Source organism: Arachis ipaensis, chromosome B7 (genome assembly GCF_059453495.1).
Source record: "Arachis ipaensis isolate K30076 ecotype BB chromosome B7, ASM5945349v1, whole genome shotgun sequence".
NCBI classification, from domain to species: domain Eukaryota; kingdom Viridiplantae; phylum Streptophyta; class Magnoliopsida; order Fabales; family Fabaceae; genus Arachis; species Arachis ipaensis.
Window position 1 is genome coordinate 134,076,729 of NC_142442.1, and position 19,064 is coordinate 134,095,792.

At 36.7% G+C, this 19,064-nt stretch overlaps 2 protein-coding genes across 2 annotated transcripts; both read right to left on the reverse strand.

The window, feature by feature from the left end:
• Nucleotides 1-6,221: 6,221 nt before the first annotated feature.
• LOC107605994 (uncharacterized) lies at nt 6,222-7,102 on the reverse strand. Its single transcript, XM_088495046.1, has 4 exons — nt 7,015-7,102; nt 6,710-6,883; nt 6,341-6,441; nt 6,222-6,245 (listed from the first exon to the last, which is right to left on the reverse strand). Exons 1-4 carry the CDS (start codon nt 7,100-7,102, stop codon nt 6,222-6,224), a joined length of 387 nt encoding a protein of 128 aa, XP_088351172.1.
• Nucleotides 7,103-7,705: 603 nt separating this feature from the next.
• Nucleotides 7,706-17,940, reverse strand: LOC107608344 (wall-associated receptor kinase 2-like). Its single transcript, XM_016310161.3, has 3 exons — nt 16,921-17,940; nt 9,277-9,453; nt 7,706-9,076 (listed from the first exon to the last, which is right to left on the reverse strand). The coding sequence occupies exons 1-3, from the start codon at nt 17,825-17,827 to the stop codon at nt 7,893-7,895; spliced, it is 2,268 nt and encodes a 755-aa protein (XP_016165647.1). The 5' UTR covers nt 17,828-17,940; the 3' UTR covers nt 7,706-7,892.
• Between the last annotated feature and the right edge of the window lie 1,124 nt (nt 17,941-19,064).

The window sequence follows — 19,064 nt, forward strand, 5'->3', positions numbered from 1 at the left end:
AATTATTAATAATTAATATTGTGTGTAATTCTTGGGCTGTTGGGCAATATCTGCTTTTGGTATTGGGCTGAAAATTTATTTGTAAATGACTAATAGAGGCTGGAAATTTCTTTTCACTCACTGTGATTAGTAAATAGGCAATTATACTTATGATTGCCAAAAACAAAAATATAGCTATGCTTGTTAGTAATACTTAATTAAGTTTTGGACTATATTATGATATCTTATATTAATGTTTTGAATTTTTTAAAATAAATAAATTAAATATTTTATTTATCAAATATACAATTTAAAAAATATTTATTACTCTATGTAATATTATTTATTTCATTTATAATGAAAAAAATTATACATGCATGTATCTCAAAATCACATTTTCTTATCCTAAACAAGATACATGTTGTTATTATTATTATTATTATTATTATTATTATTATTATTATTATTATTATTATTATTATTATTATTATTATTATTATGCCATATACCTATTTTGTTCCCGTTGTAAAGGAGATCAAACTAATAAGCAAAAAAAAGGGGAGTGTTTGTAGTATATTTTTAGTCTATTTAAAAGGTAATGAAAAATTAATATATTTTGTTGAAAATAATAAATATTTAATAATTTTTAATTTTAAAACTTAAAATTTAGATGAGTTGTATAAATCGATTCTAAATCGTAATAAAATTATATAAATTTTTATTATATTAATTTAAATTTAAATAAATATGTAATATAATGTAAAACTATATTAGTTTAATTTTTTTAATTTAAATTAAATTTTTTCAGTCAATAAAAGTTTAAATTTAAATTGAGTTCATCCAATCAATAACTATTCATAGAAATCAATAAAATTTAAAACAAAATAAATTATGAACAGAAAAACAAATTCTCTCAAAATAAATAGAAATATTTGTGTGCACACATTAATTACCATTTTCTAAAAATTTAAAATAAATAAAAACTTCTATACTTGTTCACTATAGTTAAAATAAATAAAAACTATTAAAATCAGTAAACATTCCTACTTTCTAATCATAAAAAAAAAAGACAATTTCAACTAAACTTAAAAAAGGAGTCAATAAATCATCAATCATTGTTATCCAATCTCTATTAGTCATTCAAAATAATTCTTAGGCCAATACCAAAAATAATTATTGCTCAAGAGTTACTCAAGACCAATCCCAAAAAAAAAAAAAAATAGTTACGGACATTAAAATTAGCTTTGTAATAAAGGAAATAGAACAAAACGGAGTTTGTCGCAATGTTCCTATAAAAAAAATAAAACTCCCACATGTCACTCTCTTCTTTAAACACACAAGTTCAGCATGCTATGCTTACTTTTACTGTCAGCACCGTAGAATTTCCCTTAAGGTAATCAATCAATTATAGAAGAATGTGAAGGCGTGATTAAAGGAGATGAGAAGTTGTAATTACCTAACAGGGCATGCACCACATCGATGATGAGTTGCTGCATCATCATCGCCATCTCCCACGCCGATCTTCTCCATTGTTGCGGTGCTTCCCATTTCCCCTTCTGTTCTCACATCATCTATCTTGGGCATCTTCTTCCCCTTTTGCGAAGTTTCTTCCGTGGGAGTGAGAAGCTATATTTAGCAACTAGGTTCTCTTCTTTGTGGGATCCCTGACCCCCAAAATAAAATGAAACAAGTAAATCAAACTGTTTTTTAATTTTCAAAATTCAAAAATTGAATACCAGCGTTATTACTAACCCAAAAGCACCTATAACATAATTTTATTTATTATCAATAAATTTGCATCATTTAATCCTTTGATTTTCCATATTTGCAATTATTATTATAGATTCATAATAAAGAAGATTATATCAATATTTTAAAGATTAAACATTTTAAACAAATTATTAATAACTTTCTATTTTTAATTTTCTTTCCTAAATACAAGTACTTTTGTATTTATTTCAACAATACTTATACTTAAAACTTCTTAATAAAACGGAAAAATAAAATATTTATACTACTGACCTAGTAGATAACTCGTGTACATTTTCATGGTGCACTGTTGAGGCGCGCGGTTTACATTGATACGTTCGAACTAACAGCTCTAAAAATTTGATAATTAAAGTTAGAAAGATCCCAAGGTAAGTCGATTGTTTGGAAATGAAAGACTAATAATAAAAGTTATATTAGGCTAAGTAATTTTAGTTAAGCCAAACCAAACCAAGGTCAAGTTTGACTTATTGAAAGCTCAAAAGTTGCCTCGAGCTCATGAGCTTAGCGGATCGAGTTGTTAACGACTTACTAGTTGTTTAAATAGTTAAATGAACTTCTAGTATTTTTTTAAAATACGAATTTTTTAAACCTTTTTTGACATTAAGCAAATAAAAAATATAGTTTTACTGGTTCACTGGTTTCACCGATGACTTACTAGTTGAACTCGTAGAACCGTTCCCACATAAATAAAAAATATAAATTGATAAAAAAAAATAAAATTATAAAATTATAAAATAACATACATTCACTAATATAAAAATTCTACAAAAAAAAAAAAAAACAAACACAACATAACCATCAATATCACCACGCCTAGACAGAACATCATGGTGCTATTCTTTCTTAGTTACACTATTAATCAAACTCAGCATTATTACATCTTTTTCTCATAAACTACCAACACTATCACCATTGCCAATTCTGCCACTGCCCATCATATTCACAGTTAAAATGGCAACAAAGGGAGATCACAATGTTCCTCTACGTTGGAGTCAACACATTCACAAATAGAGAATGAAAAACAGGCCATGAAAATCCTGCAATATTCAACCCTTCTGGACTCACAAAACATTGGGTCAAGATGGCAGCAGAGGCAGGAATATCATTAATGACACTAATTAATTTTTAAGTAGTTAGATAACCAACTAATTAATTTAATTTTATTATATCATTTATCCAAAAAATAATCTTAATAAATATCATTTATTGTATCATGTGCTTTAATAATATCTTATGTGTAATGTTGGATTTGATTTTAACTTTATATTATGTGCTTTAATTAAATGATCTCAATACTTATAATAAGTAATCAAAACCTATGATATTGAATCATTCTTGGTGTATAATTATTAATATGCAAATTTTGTCTTCTTTCTTGATCATTCATTCTGACTTTTTTAACAGATATCAAGGCAAATCCTCAAATGCATTAAAACTACAACAAAGTTCAAATTTTATTCATTTTATTGAAAATTATAAATTTGTAACCTGGAATTGATAAAAATAAAATAAAATAAAAATTGATTTACATAATCCTTAAAATTATTCTTATGATGATAAAATAAAAATTGGTTTACATAATCAACAAAATTATTCCTATGACCATTGCTATTTTAATGATTTTTATGATGATAATTACAAATGGAGTTAGTTCTAGTTTGCAGGTGTGCTAGTTTGAATGGAGATGCTGATAGACTTGTTTAGTTTACTGTACATCCGAGAGCAACTAAGCAGTGGAGCAATTGATCTTGTTGATGGGATACTTTCTCTGATTGCCTTGTTTATTCGAGAGCAACTAAGCATTCTTAATGAGAAAGAAGGCACAAAGAACAACTACCAAGCCTGTCTTAGTATAGTGCAGACCGCTTATGCAAATGGAGCATCTACTAATGACCACCAGCCTGTCTTGGTATAGTACAGTGCTGTCACATACCTACCTATATACCTCAGTTCCTATATTAATACTAATTTTAGTCTTTTATGTTGGCGTTTTCTCAAAGGTGTTACTGCTGTAATTTTATTTTATTTTCTCTCTTACATTATTTCATATTGCAAATCTTTGATCCAAGTCATTGGGCACATGTTACCTCTCATATTAGAATTTGAATCCAAATTTTGTAAAGGAAGAAAAAAACTAATTTGAATCCAAGTCATTTTTCGAAATCTATTTATAATATGTTCTCTAAAATATTTTTAATATAACATTTATTAAAATCTATTTATAATATAAGTAATCTATCTCTCCGCCCATTGCGCGGGTCTCACTCTAGTTATAATATATAAAAAGAGATGCAAATAGTGTTTACAGTGAGTAAATAATACGTTTAAACAGTTGGTTAATGCATTGGTAATATATTCCTATTTTTAATTGCTTATCTTCTTTGATGGTTTGAGGTGGAAACTTTCAGCTTTTCTTGATCCTCAAAGATTTTAGTGTTTGCTATTCAACTATTCACTTATCATAAAATGGGATAAACATAGTTGTTGCTACACTATCGACTAATTTTTGTTATTCTTCTAACAAAACATGCAATTCTTAATCAACAATGCACAAGAGAATAGAAAAAAAATCTTAGACCATAGGTTTAACCGTTTAAGGGTGCAAAACAACTAATCTCATTCCTCCAATATATAAACTCCAAGCAAGGTAATTCAACAATATTTATAGCATGTGATACATGTAAAAAAAATTTTCAAAATCCCCAAAAACAAAATTATATGCATGCAAAAGAGATTAGAGTGGCTATTAATGAATTAAACCCCAATTATAACGAGCTGCTATCAACTAATGGAGAAGGTTAGTGAATGCAATTGGACAGACTATGACATTCTTCAAGATTGTCTTCATCATCATCTTAATTCATTCCCTTTTCATTCTTTAACCATTTAAATATTCTGAATTCTCTATACTTTTCATTTTATTAGTGTTGTACTGTTTCATTTGTCAAACTTTGCCACTCTTATTTCACTACAAGTATAACCTTCTAGACCATGAACATGAAAGTCTCAATCTTGAAAAGGGAAATGTTTTGAATTAGTCCAATTTGTTCATAGCCACCAATCAATATCCCATTAATTAAAGCAAAATTATATTTATCTGCTAAACTTTAGTTCATGCGCCTGAAATTTATTATCAGATGGTTTGGAAGAATTTTAGAGTGTAACATATACATGAACCGAAATTCAAAAGGTAAATATGATAATGATCAATAAGAAGGACTATAATCAATATAATAAATCAATATTATGATGGCAATGAAGATGGACTTCCGGTATTCTTCTGGTGCTTCCTTGCAAACTAAAACTGCCGGACCCACGGCAGACATACGAATTGGCTCTTGACTCGTGGCTTTGTATGTCATTGAGTTGCTTACCTTGTGATTGGACCAAAACAATCATGTCCAAGAACACTTGATGAAGCTCATTGAGGCTGCTCTCTATATCAATCAGTGTGTCATGGCACTCTTGAATCTCTTAGATTGTGTCCATTATTGTCCCTGGTTGCTTAGTTGCTTTCTGTAAGAAAGTTTCAACCACCACATACAAATTTTCATATTGAGGTAATCAAAGTTATTCCAACATTATAAAGTAGATATTCCTTCTCAGGTAATATACAAATTTTCATGAAATGATTTTTTTTTCGAAAAAAAAAAGAAAAATCGTTAGTTCAGCCGTCCGTACCACTTTAGTCATGAGGTTTCCTAACCACTTATGTCCTCAAGAACCTTCCTCTGTTGCTGTTATTATCATTGTCATGTTTCTCAGAATTCCTCTGAGTATTACAATGATTGAATATTATTGATGCACCATAAGCAAAATCGTAACTGCAGAAGTTATCTCTTGTTGGAAAAGCTGTATGAATGATGCAAGACATTAATAACAATGAAGAATAACAAAATGTAAAACAGAATGAAGAAAGAAAAACTAGAGACTCAGCAAAATAGAGTAATGTTGTGTGAGACAGAAATAGTTACCAAACGTGAACTTTACTTATGTTGTGACCGAATGGATTGCTCAGCTTCAATGGAAGTAAAAGAACGCATGTAATTCACCTTGGTAAGAATAGGGAAGCCGGGAATAATCTTCAAGATGACAATGTCTCTAGTGTTGAAGAAAGCCGGGTTTTGCTCAATTACAGAATTTGAAGGGAGCCAGTTTTGAGAATAGTCTTGGAGAATATTTTGCAAGCCACACATGCTAACTGCACAAACAAAATGGTAATATATCCACCACCTAGTGAGGTATTTCACAATGATAAAAATACATATTTTCAGGTGATATATCCACCACCTAGTGAGGTATTTCACAATGACAAAAATATATATTTTCATTTGCGTGAGCACAACAAAATATATACCCAATACATCTATTAGTTCCTAAACCTATATTTACATCAGCTAGCAGCACAACAAACATAAACTGAAATATTAAAGAATTCTTCACCCATAATTGGCACCGTCCACAACCATAGTTCATGAATCAACAAAAGCACCATCCTACAAGTTTAGCAAAAAGTAAAAAATGAATCTAATAAAAGCCAAATTTGATTAACTTAAAAGTTAAAATCACGATTTACACATAATGTTCTTACATCCTTCACTATAATCTTGTCTGGAAGTCCAATTCTTGGTAATAACCATTCCAACACATACAATGAGGAGTTTTCATAATTGCTTTTAGCAGGTTGATCATCTGAAAAGCAAGAATATGCTGAAGTCATAATATGCAGCATTAGAAGCATTTTTTTAAACTTCAGTCATCAGTTCCCATAATGCAGAAAGTATCTTGCAAAATCAACCAATCATTCAAATTTGCAGGTCAAGTGCAAAATTCAAGACAAAGCAGTTCAATATCCGTTAAAATAACTCCAATAGATCAACTTTAACCATACATTCCAATTCCATAATGCAAAAACCATTAAAGTACTCCAAGAGACAAAAAAAGACGTCAAAAAATTTGCACACCCAATTCACAGCGAAAAACCAAACCTGAGAACACTGAGAAAGGAGCTTCCGCCATGCTGTCTTAGGTCCTGATTTCGATTTCACTGACGGATTCTTCATTCGGCCTGCAGTAGCAGCCGCCGCCAAAGCCGCCGCAGCACTTGATTTTTCTCCATCCACCGCATTCTCACCTAAAATTAACAAAATTCAACACAAAACTGACTCCAAATTCTACCAAAGATTCATTATCTAATACTCACATGCATGCAAAAGAACCATTCACTTCCCACGAAAGAAACCAAAAAGGTTGCAACTTTTTAACCTATGGACTGAGGGGTCACCAAATCATCCCCTTCTGTCGCCGGCACAGAAAGAAGAAGCGGCTGTCTTCTATGACGGTGGTCTTCCATGACCGTGATGACAGGTTTTTTTGGGAAGTTCTTTCAGGAGCTGAAACGAGGGTTAGCAAATTTAGATTTTATTGTTGGAACAAAGTTAAAATATTAAAATTTGTTGTTTTTTAGTATAAATTTTAATAAGTTATTTGTAAATTTTAATAAATTATTTATAGATTAAATATAAACCATTAGATTTATTATCAATCTAATATAATGCTTCAGATTGTATGGTGCATTAGATAAGCTCAAAAGAGTTGAGCTGATTTTAGATAGACCCCATTTCCGTACATGATTATTGCATGCATCAGTATTGAAAAAATCAATAATTATGAAACTTAAGGCGCCATGTTATTCATTAATTATTGATGCATGAAGCTAAGATTCAAATACAAACCTGCCTGCCACACACAACAATCAATTATTTATTTGAAGATATTGAATAATTCATTTTACAAGTCCAAAACAAAATCCAAAAACCATAGTTTTTGTTTTTTTCTTCCATTTAAATACATTCTTCTAAAAAATAGTAAGTTATCATGTAAATACAAATTCTATAGTCTTTTAGCATCTAAAAATCTCATACAAATTTTAAAAGATTTGATGAACGGTAAAATTTGCTCTTGTGTATATATAACATAATCCTCTTTTTCTATTTCGAAATAAGAAATACAGACATATATTTTTACTACTTTTTATCTTCTTGCCAAGCATTCTTTAGAAGATGCATTAGCAAATAAGTCTCGAGTAAATTAAAGATGCATGGATATAAACTTATTGGTTATACAAATATGAACATGCATTGTCATCTTCCATTACCCAATAATGACATGGAATCTAGGTTTAAGGCATCAACCCCAGTACTAATATCACTTATTACACCACTCCCATCTTCAACATGAAAGGCAGATGAGGATGCAATAATCACTTTGTTGTTGCCGCATTCCTCAACTCTAAGTCTCTCAAGTTCCATTGCCACTTGTTTCATTGAAGGTCTTTCCTCTCCCTTCAACTTCAAGCATCTCAATGCAATATTGCCAAATTCAGCAAGTGCCTCCTCTTTTGCCTCTTCTACAATGTGCTTCTCCACAATTTCAAGTAAACGTCCCTCTTCCATTGAACGTACAAAGTGTTTTGCAAGGTTCTTCTCATCTTCAGGCACATCAAAAGCGAGTGCTTTCCTCGCGGTAAGTAGCTCCGCCAGCACAACTCCGAAACTATACACATCGCTTTTCTCAGTCAACTTGCTTGTGTGAAAGTATTCAGGGTCAAGATACCCTAATGTTCCTTGCACCAATGTGGTTATCTGTGTTTTATCAAGAGGAACAATCCTTGAAGCTCCGAAATCGGAAACCTTTGCGGTTAGATCACGATCAAGGAGTATGTTACTGGTTTTCACATCTCTGTGTATGATGGGAATGGAAGTTGCAAAATGCAAGTAAGCCAAGGCTTCAGCAGTTTCTGCCGCTATTCTCAATCTTACTTTCCATGTAAGCTCTGATGATATTTGTGTATAACTATGAAGATGATCATGGATAGTACCATTTGGAACGAACTCATAAACAAGCAGGGGAACCTTTGTTTCTAAGCAACAACCCAAGAGCTTAACCACGTTTCTATGGTTGATTTGGGAGAGTACAACCACTTCATTGATGAAATGCTCAACTTGACTAATGTCACTGATTTTTGACATTTTGATTGCTACAACTCTGTTGTCCAATAAGAGTCCTTTGTAAACGGTTCCTTGACCACCTTGGCCAAGGACATTGCATTCATCGAAGTTGTTGGTGGCTTTCTTTAACTCTTCCACACTGAAGACTTTAGCTGTTTGAGTTGATCCTTGATGATGTGTTGCAATTTGTTGTTGTAACAATAGCCCACCATTTTGTTGAAACAAGTGTTCTTTCAGTTTAATCAGCTTTCTCTTTTTCAAAGCGCAGTAAATGGAAGAGCACGCCACGAGTAGGGCTATCACACACACACTAATACCTGGACACAAACAATCATTTGTTAACTATTATTAATTTAATCAATTTAGTTATTATCTAATCTATCTTTTATATAGTAAACACAATCTCTTTGGCATCCTAAAACTTTTTTTTTCTCTAATCTTATAAGCTCCACCATATATGGAATAATCGAGAAAAAATAATTAAAACAATAATGCTACATGGTTGTGGCTGACTCACTCAATGCAATTATGAGTATGATCTGTGTGTCGGGTTTGGGCTTTTGGCATTTTGTTCCACTGTTTCTCCCATCTCCTTTCAGTCCCTTTGGACACTTACACGTGTAGTTTCCTGGTGGGTCGTTGTGGCATGTTGCGTGTTCGACGCAATCATTGGGTCCAAGGCACTCGTTAATATCTGAAAGGAATGAGTAAGCTTAGTTATTAATTATGACAATATATACGAATAGGAGAGTGCTAGGTAAACAATGACTGTCTTAAATAATATGAACAATTATGGGCAAAAAACCATATTAAGCCACATGCAGAAAAGTTTAACCAAAATACGCCAAACAGAAATTTGTTTCAGCAATAAGCCAAGAGGCATTTTTATATAAATCGAACCACCAAGGTTCGAACTGTATTAGCTAGTAATTCGAACCAAGTTGGTTCGAACTAGTATTGGAAAATTTTGAATAATTCGAACCGGATAGGTTCGAACCAAGAAAGCATGTAATTCGAACCTGGTTGGTTCGAATTATGTGGAGAGAGCTTGGTTGTAGTAATTCGAACCAGGCTGGTTCGAATTACATGCTTTCTTGGTTCGAACCAACCTGGTTCGAACCAAAGAGAGGTTGATTGTAGTAATTCGAACCAGCTTGGTTCGAATTACGTGTATCATGGTTCGAACCAGGTTAGTTCGAATTAGTACGAATCAGAGCTCTATATAAACGCTGTAAACGTGAATTGCTCTCATTAGAGGACGTAAGATGGCTAGTGAGGAGGAGAGTTTTGCTGTTTTGGTACACCATAAAGGATCCATCAAGAGGAAAACTCGGTCCGGAGTGAAGTTCACAGATAAGAATCCTCTCTATATTGTGGTGAATCGAACGACAAGCTATGATGACTTGGTTAGAGCTGTGCTGATGAAACTTGGCCTGGAAGGTGCGAAGCGGATTAAGAAGTTTTTCTATCGCATTCCAGTCACGATCCTGCACGATACGGTGAAGTATGATTGTCTGACGATTGGTAGTGATGAGGACCTCCAAGTCATGTTTCTTTGTCGGAGACAGTTTCCGGAGGTCCGCACACCAGAGTTGCTGGCAAAGCTGGTTGATGTGGTATCCAGCTCAGGGGGTTCGAACCGGAATACCGCCAATGTAGCCACGGCAGCTGGCTCCAGTTCGATGGCTGCTGTGGCTTCTTCCTCCGTCCCAGTTTACGAGCCAGCGGCCCAACTTGTCGCCTCTCCGTCATTTGCTGTTGATTTGAATGACGGCGTCCGCGACGAGGTAGGATCCTTTGATGTTCTGGCAAACGCTTTACAGGGCGTTCCACCGGTTGGCGTCGGAGACGGAGAATTGGGTGATCCTGATGAGGACGACGTTGAGCCCGAAACGATTGAGGACGATAGCGGGGACGAGGTTCAAGCGGCTGGGCCTGCATTGGCTGGCGGTGGTTCTAGCTCTGGCACACAGCAGTATCCACCATATTTTTCTTCTCTGGACCTGGACGCCATGACGCATGAGGTTGCGCTAGGTCACCCTGTTGGATTCGGAGCTAGAGATGCGGAAGGAAATGCTGGTCTCACAGAGTTCCAGGTTGGTCAGCAATTCCAGGATAAAGATGAGGCCCTGTTAAGTGTGAAGACTTACAGCATCCGGCGAGGGGTACAGTACAAGGTGGTGGAGTCCGATCACCGCCGGTATGTGGGCAAGTGTTCCGAGTTCGGGAATGGGTGCACATGGTTGATTCGGCTCAGTCTCCGGAAGCGGAAGGGCATTTGGGAGGTCAAACGGTACAATGGCCCTCACACTTGCCTGGCCACATCCATATCAAGTGATCACAGAAGTTTGGATCATTCTGTGATTTCGGCGTTCATTATGCCAATGGTCAGGGCTGACGCATTGGTTAGCATCAAGGTGCTCCTCAACGCCACGGCAGCGCATTTTGGTTTTAGGCCGACTTACAGGAGGGTTTGGATGGCGAAGCAGAAGGCCGTTGGCATCATCTACGGTGACTGGGATGAGTCATACAGCGAGATACCTAGGTGGGTGTTGGGTGTCCAGCTGACGATGCCTGGTACTGTTGCGGTCCTCAGGACGAGCCCGGTTCTAGTTGGAGGACAAGTTGACGAGTCTCAAGCTTATTTCCACAGACTTTTCTGGACTTTCCCTCCGTGCATCGAGGCATTCCGGCATTGCAAGCCGCTAGTCAGCATTGACGGCACACATCTATATGGTAAGTATGGGGGAACGTTGCTCATTGCGATTGCACAGGACGGGAACTCCAACATTCTACCTGTCGCATTCGCACTAGTAGAGGGTGAGAATGCGGAGTCGTGGACATTCTTTCTCTCGCATCTACGGCAGCACGTGACCCCGCAGCCCGGTCTGCTGGTTATATCGGATAGGCACAACGGTATCAAGTCTGCGCTTGAGGCCCCGGACGGAGGTTGGTTACCACCATCTGCGTACCGTGCATTCTGCATACGACACGTAGCGGCTAATTTCGCCCTTACCTTCAAGGGCAAAGACGCTAGGAGGCTTCTCGTGAATGCAGCGTACGCGAAGACTGAGGTTGAGTTTGATTACTGGTTTGATATACTGCGGTCTGAAGACCAGGCGATGTGTGAGTGGGCGAACCGTATTGATTACTCCTTGTGGACGCAGCATCGCGATGAGGGGAGGAGATTCGGTCACATGACGACGAATATCTCCGAGTGTGTGAACTCAATCCTAAAGGGTGTAAGAAATCTTCCTGTAGCATCCCTGGTGAAGGCAACATATGGTAGGCTGGCCGAACTATTTGTTCGTAAGGGGCGAGAGGCTGAGGCCCAGATGGGCACCGGACAGCAGTTCAGTCAGCATTTGGTGAAGTGTATTGAGGCCAACTTGAAGACGGCCAGGTGTACCACCCTGCTCAGCCTGATCATCCGCTGGCACACCAACGAAGTAATCTCCAAGCGGGCCCGGTCCAGGTCCAGCATCACCAGTATCAGCCCCGTCACCGAGCCCTGTGCCATACCACTCACCTCCATGACCGCCATCGTGTGTACTAGTACCTCCATCGTGTGTGCATTCTCCAACGTGGCCCGGCTGGTCGTCATCGTCGTCCCCATGGTCAGCACCACTCCTCGCCGTATGATCCGGCCACCTGAACTGACGCTGACTCCTCCGTGTCCCTACACCCATCCTCCTCTCAACCCTGCGCCTGTCAGGCACGTCATCCGGAGGATCCATGTCAGGCACTCGCCCCGGACCCCGCTGTGAGGCCTCAACTGGTATAGGAACTGATCTCGGATCCCCCAGCTCAATGTCCGGGGCCAAGAACCTCTTCCCAAACTGAGTCCACCACTGAAGGAACTGATGAGATGGTCCAGGGTCGGCAACAATCTTGAACCTCAATACACTGTCATGACGAGCGTCCCAGTATGCATGCCACTTCGGCATGGAAGAGGGGAACCATCGATCGCCGCCTCTCCCGTCCTTAGACATCAGATAGTCGATGTTCAAGGCGGGACGCGGAGGGGCCTGTACCCCTCCAAACTGAGGAAGAACACGATCTATCTGATGCCACTCTATGACAGCAAAGTAGATCAGCGCGGTCACACTGCGCCACACCGCCATGTGCCGAGGCTCCAAAACCTCCGGGTGCAACACCTGAAGTACGTCGGGGCTATTGTACGGCATCCATATAAACTGCAGAACAAACCCACCCTTATCAGGGCAACTGTACGACCCAAGTGTAAAATATTTAACTAAAATGCATCAGTTATTAATTAGAAGACTAACCTCCCTGGACTGTAACCGGTCTATCCTAAGCCTCCACGACCGCACTCTCGGACCCTTCTCGCTACCGGAAGGGTTGTAACCTGCCCATCTGCACCATACACATGAGTTACATATACTAATATCTGTGTTAACATTATGCAATAGAGTATTAACATACACGCAATTCTCTAAGTCATATTGAAAAAGAATAGGCCCAGTATAGTACCTAGACGCCAACGGCCAGCTGAACGTCTCATATCCTGCAGGCCGAAACTGAGGAAACCGCCAAAAGATCCAAGACTGCAGTAGCTGGAGCGGGCCCGCTAACTTCACAACATGTCTGTTTGCCACCCTGCACATGCACCGGTACAACCAGGCCAGTGCTGCCGAACCCCAGCTGTACGTACCCAGCTCCTCCAGCCTCGCTACATAGGGAAGCCATCTAATGTGAATCCGGTTTCCAGACTTGTCCGCAAACAACTGCGTGCCTAGCAACATCATGATGTACGCACGGACATATCGACGAACAGTGTCATCATCTGCATCCTCAGGGCACTCACCAAAGGTCTCCTGAAACCAGCTGCAGTTCACTGCGTACTTCTGAACCTGACTGGGAGGAGGTATAACTCCAAGCAACTCCTGGAACCAGACCCAGGGTGGACGGCCTCCATCGATGTATATATGGAACTCTGACAGGCACCCGCTCACGTAACGGCCATCGACTGGCAAACCCAGCTGGTATGCCACGTCATGGAGTGTGATCGTGCACTCTCCGAACGGCATATGAAAAGTGTGCGTCTCGGGACGCCATCTCTCCACGAATGCACTGACAAGCGCCTCGTCTAGCCGGAACCACCGGTCGTTCAGCCTTGCAAGATGGTATAGCCCTGCCATCTGCAAGTATGGAACGTATCTGTCATCAAGACGCATGCCCTGCTGCCGCCTCATGCTCCTAATGCATCGCTCGGGCTGCGCATGAAAAGAACCGCATACTGAGATATATAACTACACAGGTTTTACAGTAAACCGGTTCACATAAACCGGTTCACAGTAAACCGGTCTACGTAAACGGGTTTACATAAAACGGTTTCCATAAACAGGTTTACATTAACCATTTTTCTAAATTAAACAGCATAACATTACATGAAGGATAACTAACTGGAAAAGAAACCCCTAAACCACACAACTAAACCGCTAGCATATACCACAATTACCGAGACCCATTAACAAGAAACAAATTCAATAAACCGGCTTACTTAAACCACCTAGCATTAAACAACTACCATAAACCACATAAAAAAACCGCTTGCAAAAACCGCTAACAAAAACCGCTAACATAAACCACCAACATAAACCACTACCAAAAACCACTGACTTAAACCACTAACAAAAACCACTACCCTAAACCACCACCCTAAACCACTAACATAAACCACTAACTTATACCGCTAGCTTAAACCACTATCATAAACCACCTACAAGATCCCCTCACCTAAACCGCCTACATAAACCACTAACATAAAGTACCATCTAACTAAGATACAAAACCACTAACGCACAAGTAACGCTAGGATCAAAAAAAATTTCCGTACTAACCTCGTCGTTGATGACCCCGGCTATATGAGCGACTCCGTCCAACCGATATAACCGTGCCGGATCGTCCTCCATCAGCAGACTCGTCCGTTCAGGTCTTTCTCGGAGAGAATCTGGGTCGTTTTCTCTGGGATTTTGTGGGGTAGGGGGGAGGGATAATGGTTCGAATGAGGGTGATTCGAACTCCTTTTATAGTCGAATCACACATAATTCGAACCAGCCTGGTTCGAATTATGAAGGAGTGCATTAGGAGTAATTCGAACCGACCTGGTTCGAATTACATGGACTCGAATACAAAGCATAATTCGAACCACCCTGGTTCGAATTATGTGTTATTGAAGTTCGAACCATACTGGTTCGAATTATGTATGGGAGAAGTTCGAACCATCTTGGTTCGAATTATTCAAAAACGTAAAACACTAAATCGAACCATCTTGGTTCGAATTATGAAGGAGTGCAATTCGAACCAGCTTGGTTCGAATTGTATTAAAATACACTTTGGCTCATTGCTGAAACGAAATTGAATTTGGCGCATTTTGGTTACAAGTTTCTTGCTCTGGCTCAATATGGTTTTTTGCCCAACAATTATCAATTAAATAAAAATATATTATATCTTAATTTAATGTTACTAATTAAATTTAAGATTAATTTACTCTTTTAATTCTATTAATTCATATTGTTCATATATTATTCAAAAATGTTGTTGGTTACTTATAATTTTCCATACAAATATTATTGCATATGATTTTCACAAAATGGGTAAGGAGGAGTCGGTTTTAAGCGAAAAGGTTCTATAGTTAAATTATCATGTGAAGTTGCATTACTTTCGCAGAAGTAATAATATAAAGAAAATAGAGGAAATTGGGGGGTTATATTAATGGTTTAACATATTGAATGTTTCAACCAAATAAGAGATTTGTATGACAGGTCAATAGCCCTCAAACATGATAGAGGAAAAGGAAAACAGAGTTCCAAAAGAGTACTGCAAAATTTACAGCTTAAAATGATTCAGATATGCACCAATTCTGCATCTACCGAAACAGCAAAAAGTTAAAAGTAAATTCACTCATATATTCTATCCATACACAGTCCCCATAACCCCATATCCTCAATGTAAATATTTGTTTACTGATAAATCTAAATGTAATTGTATGGATGGGTTATGTTGCCACCATTAGATAATAATAACAACTATGATTTTGTTCGCTTCGTTTTGCATTTGCTGGAATTTATGCCGTACTACTCCATACTTCTCATTTTGGAGTCAAGCGTATATCAACAACAACAATAATAGCAGTAGTAATATAGAAAATTAGTTTTTACAATAAATAATATTAGTCAATTTTTTAATTGTCAAAATTACTATTTTAATTTTATTTTATAAAGAGACTAAAATTTATTTAGAATTTAAAATATAAAATTCAATATTTAAAAAAGTCAGTCAAACAGCGCGAGTGGCCAAAAGAGATGTTTTGTAGTTGTTTTCATCATGTCTCAAATAAAGTCATGATCCAAAATATAGTTGGACCCAATAGAAGAACTCCAGATCCAAGATCATTCTAAAAACAGGTACCACGACTATAATTAAGGGGGGAGATTCAGAAGTGGTGACTAAGTCATCACCATCTTCATAAATACTCTCTCTAATCCAAATATTTTTCCATTCTAATCTTTATAAACCTGCATAAGACTCTTATTGATTTATGCATAATACGAAGTACTTTTCTCACCACTTTCGAACTATTTTTTTAAGTCCAAATTAAAGCACCTTTCAGATCATTCCAGGTGTTGGATGAATTTGAATTTAACTAAATACGGGCCCATCGTTAAATAATTTGTAAGAAATTGATGATATAAAATCAAATCATATATTGTGGTAATATACTGGAAAAAAAAGTAAATTACACATAAATAATTATATTATTTGTACACAAGAAAGAAATTATTTGTATAAAAAATATATATTTAAATATAAAATATAAAAAATTATTAAATATTCAAAGTATATATTATAACTCTTATACTATCTTAATTAAATAATAAATTATTAACGAGTGTTTATAATAACATTATTTTAACATATGTGATATAAATTAATTTATTTTGCTCTTAAAATATTTAATAATAATTTTAAAATATATATTAAAAATAAATTAAATATTATATGTATTTATATATAAATAGACGATGTGATAATAAATTTTTGGTATACACTTATTTTTTAAAAAAATATTAAAAGATTTTTAAAATTAATTTAGTAATTAATTTTAGTGTAGCTACTAGCAAGCCAAAATACATACCTTCCAGGCAACCATCATGGTGATAAGGATTACCCTGAAAACCAGGAAGGCATTTGCATAGGTAACCAGGACGCTTCTCTGAAGGCTGACACGTGGTGTTTGGGCCTTTACATGCATAGCTGGAATTCTTCTTCTTGGCTTCTTCACAGGTCTGGTTCCCAACACTCCAATCCAGCACCACCGGAAACTCAGTATTCTTAAACTCGTTGTTCTTCAGATCGCTGGACACAAATTCGTAGCCTCCTTTCTCCTCCGCCACAAACGCATAACCGCAAGCGTTGAACTCAATTTTCCGACTGTTGTTCAATAGCGAGTTTTCAAAACTATAAGAGATTACCGTTAACACTTCTTCTTTGACCTCGGGCTCGGGTATGTTGATACGGCAGCAACCAGTGCCAGTACAGGACCCAGTCTTTGCATCACCGAAATCTTGGCAGTAGGATAAGCATGTCTTAGCATAGGGTTTAGAACGGCCTGAATGGGGAAACGAATACCCCACGACTATTCCCAGTGTGTCACAGCCAACGGTTAAGAACACGTTTCGGCTCCATGAGATGCTATAGTTTTCAAAGAAGAATAACTGATCGGTTTCATTATTCTTGCTTGTGTTGTTCTGGTAGCAATCACTGGCTACCGGCAATGAAACTCGGAGTTCAGCGGGGTCCACAGATATGCTTAGGACTTGTAGGTCGGAGGCCAAGTAAGGGACATGGTTGGTGCAGTGGATGAGGAATTCGGGGGCGAGGGAGGACTCCTTGGTGGTCCCAAACGGGAACGGAATGTTCACGTTGCCGCAGCAATTACTTGACTTCTTGCAGTTTGGGCCTAATTGTGCTGCTGCTACAAAAACCATCCACAAAAGAACAAGCAGAAAAAGAAGCAGATTTGATGAATGTATAGCACACATGGTTTGTTTTATCACCTTCCTCTATCTGCGTATGTGCTCCTTACTATCCACAACATCACATTTAAACACACAACGCTTTCTTTGCCAATTTCACAAGACTTGACTGGGAAAGAATGAGGAGCCAATGGAATATTTATAGAATGTGGACAATGGAGATTTAGGGAGTATTAGAGATATAATCATTAGTGTTATTTTTTCCCATCAGCTAAAGCTTTTTGGATGAGTGGTATCATGATATGGTATTAAAGCCTTAGATCCAAAAGATCCTTAGTGAACCTTAAAATCAGTTTAAACTTTTGAGAAGATGTTTATTATTGTTAGTACTCGGATGATTATTCTAGATAGTATGAAATATGTTCATTTTGTAACTCAACAGCCCATTGTACACATTATTTATACACATTGTATAAATAATCCATTGTCTCCCTAGCGATATCCGACTTGACTTCAAGTCTTCCCCTAACTAGTCAACTTTTTTCTTTTTCAAATTTTAAATCTCAACTAATTAACTGATTTTAATTAAGAACAATAAATGTTTTTATCCACAAATTAAATATTTAAAATGTCAATAAAATTACTAAAAATAAAAATTAATGTTATACTCACAAAAAATAAACCTAATCAATTAACTCTATTAAATCAAAAATATTATTAATATACTAAAATTAATTATTAAAATTAATTATTAATATATTTATGTATAAATATATGTGTGATTTAATTTATTTTTAATATATATTTATATTTTAATATTTATTTTATGAGAAATTTTAGGAGGTTAGCAATTTTTGTATTTTGTAATCAGTACTTAACCATAAAAATAAATTAGTGATCTTTTATTATTAGATGTAATCTATTAAAAATACTATTAATGAGCAATTGATGATTACAAAATATAAAAATTACTAGCCCTAACACTGTTCGCATACTACCCTCATCACCTACTACTAACGTCATCACGCTATCTCTCCACCCCAATCATCCACTTCAGTACTTCACCATCTCCATTAACACTCTTCTCTTCCTTATCAATCAACATCATTCCTTCCCACCCAACCACTGCTGTTGCTACCCTCTAACCCTTTCCATTCTACCACCCATAATTCTTTAGAAGCACGAGCCCTGCCCCAACTGCAACAAGAGAGGCTGCTGGCACACCCATTGCTCCTCCGCCATTGATCGCGTCCTCGACACACTCGCTGCCGCTAGATACTTCAACGTTGAACAGCTAGCACTA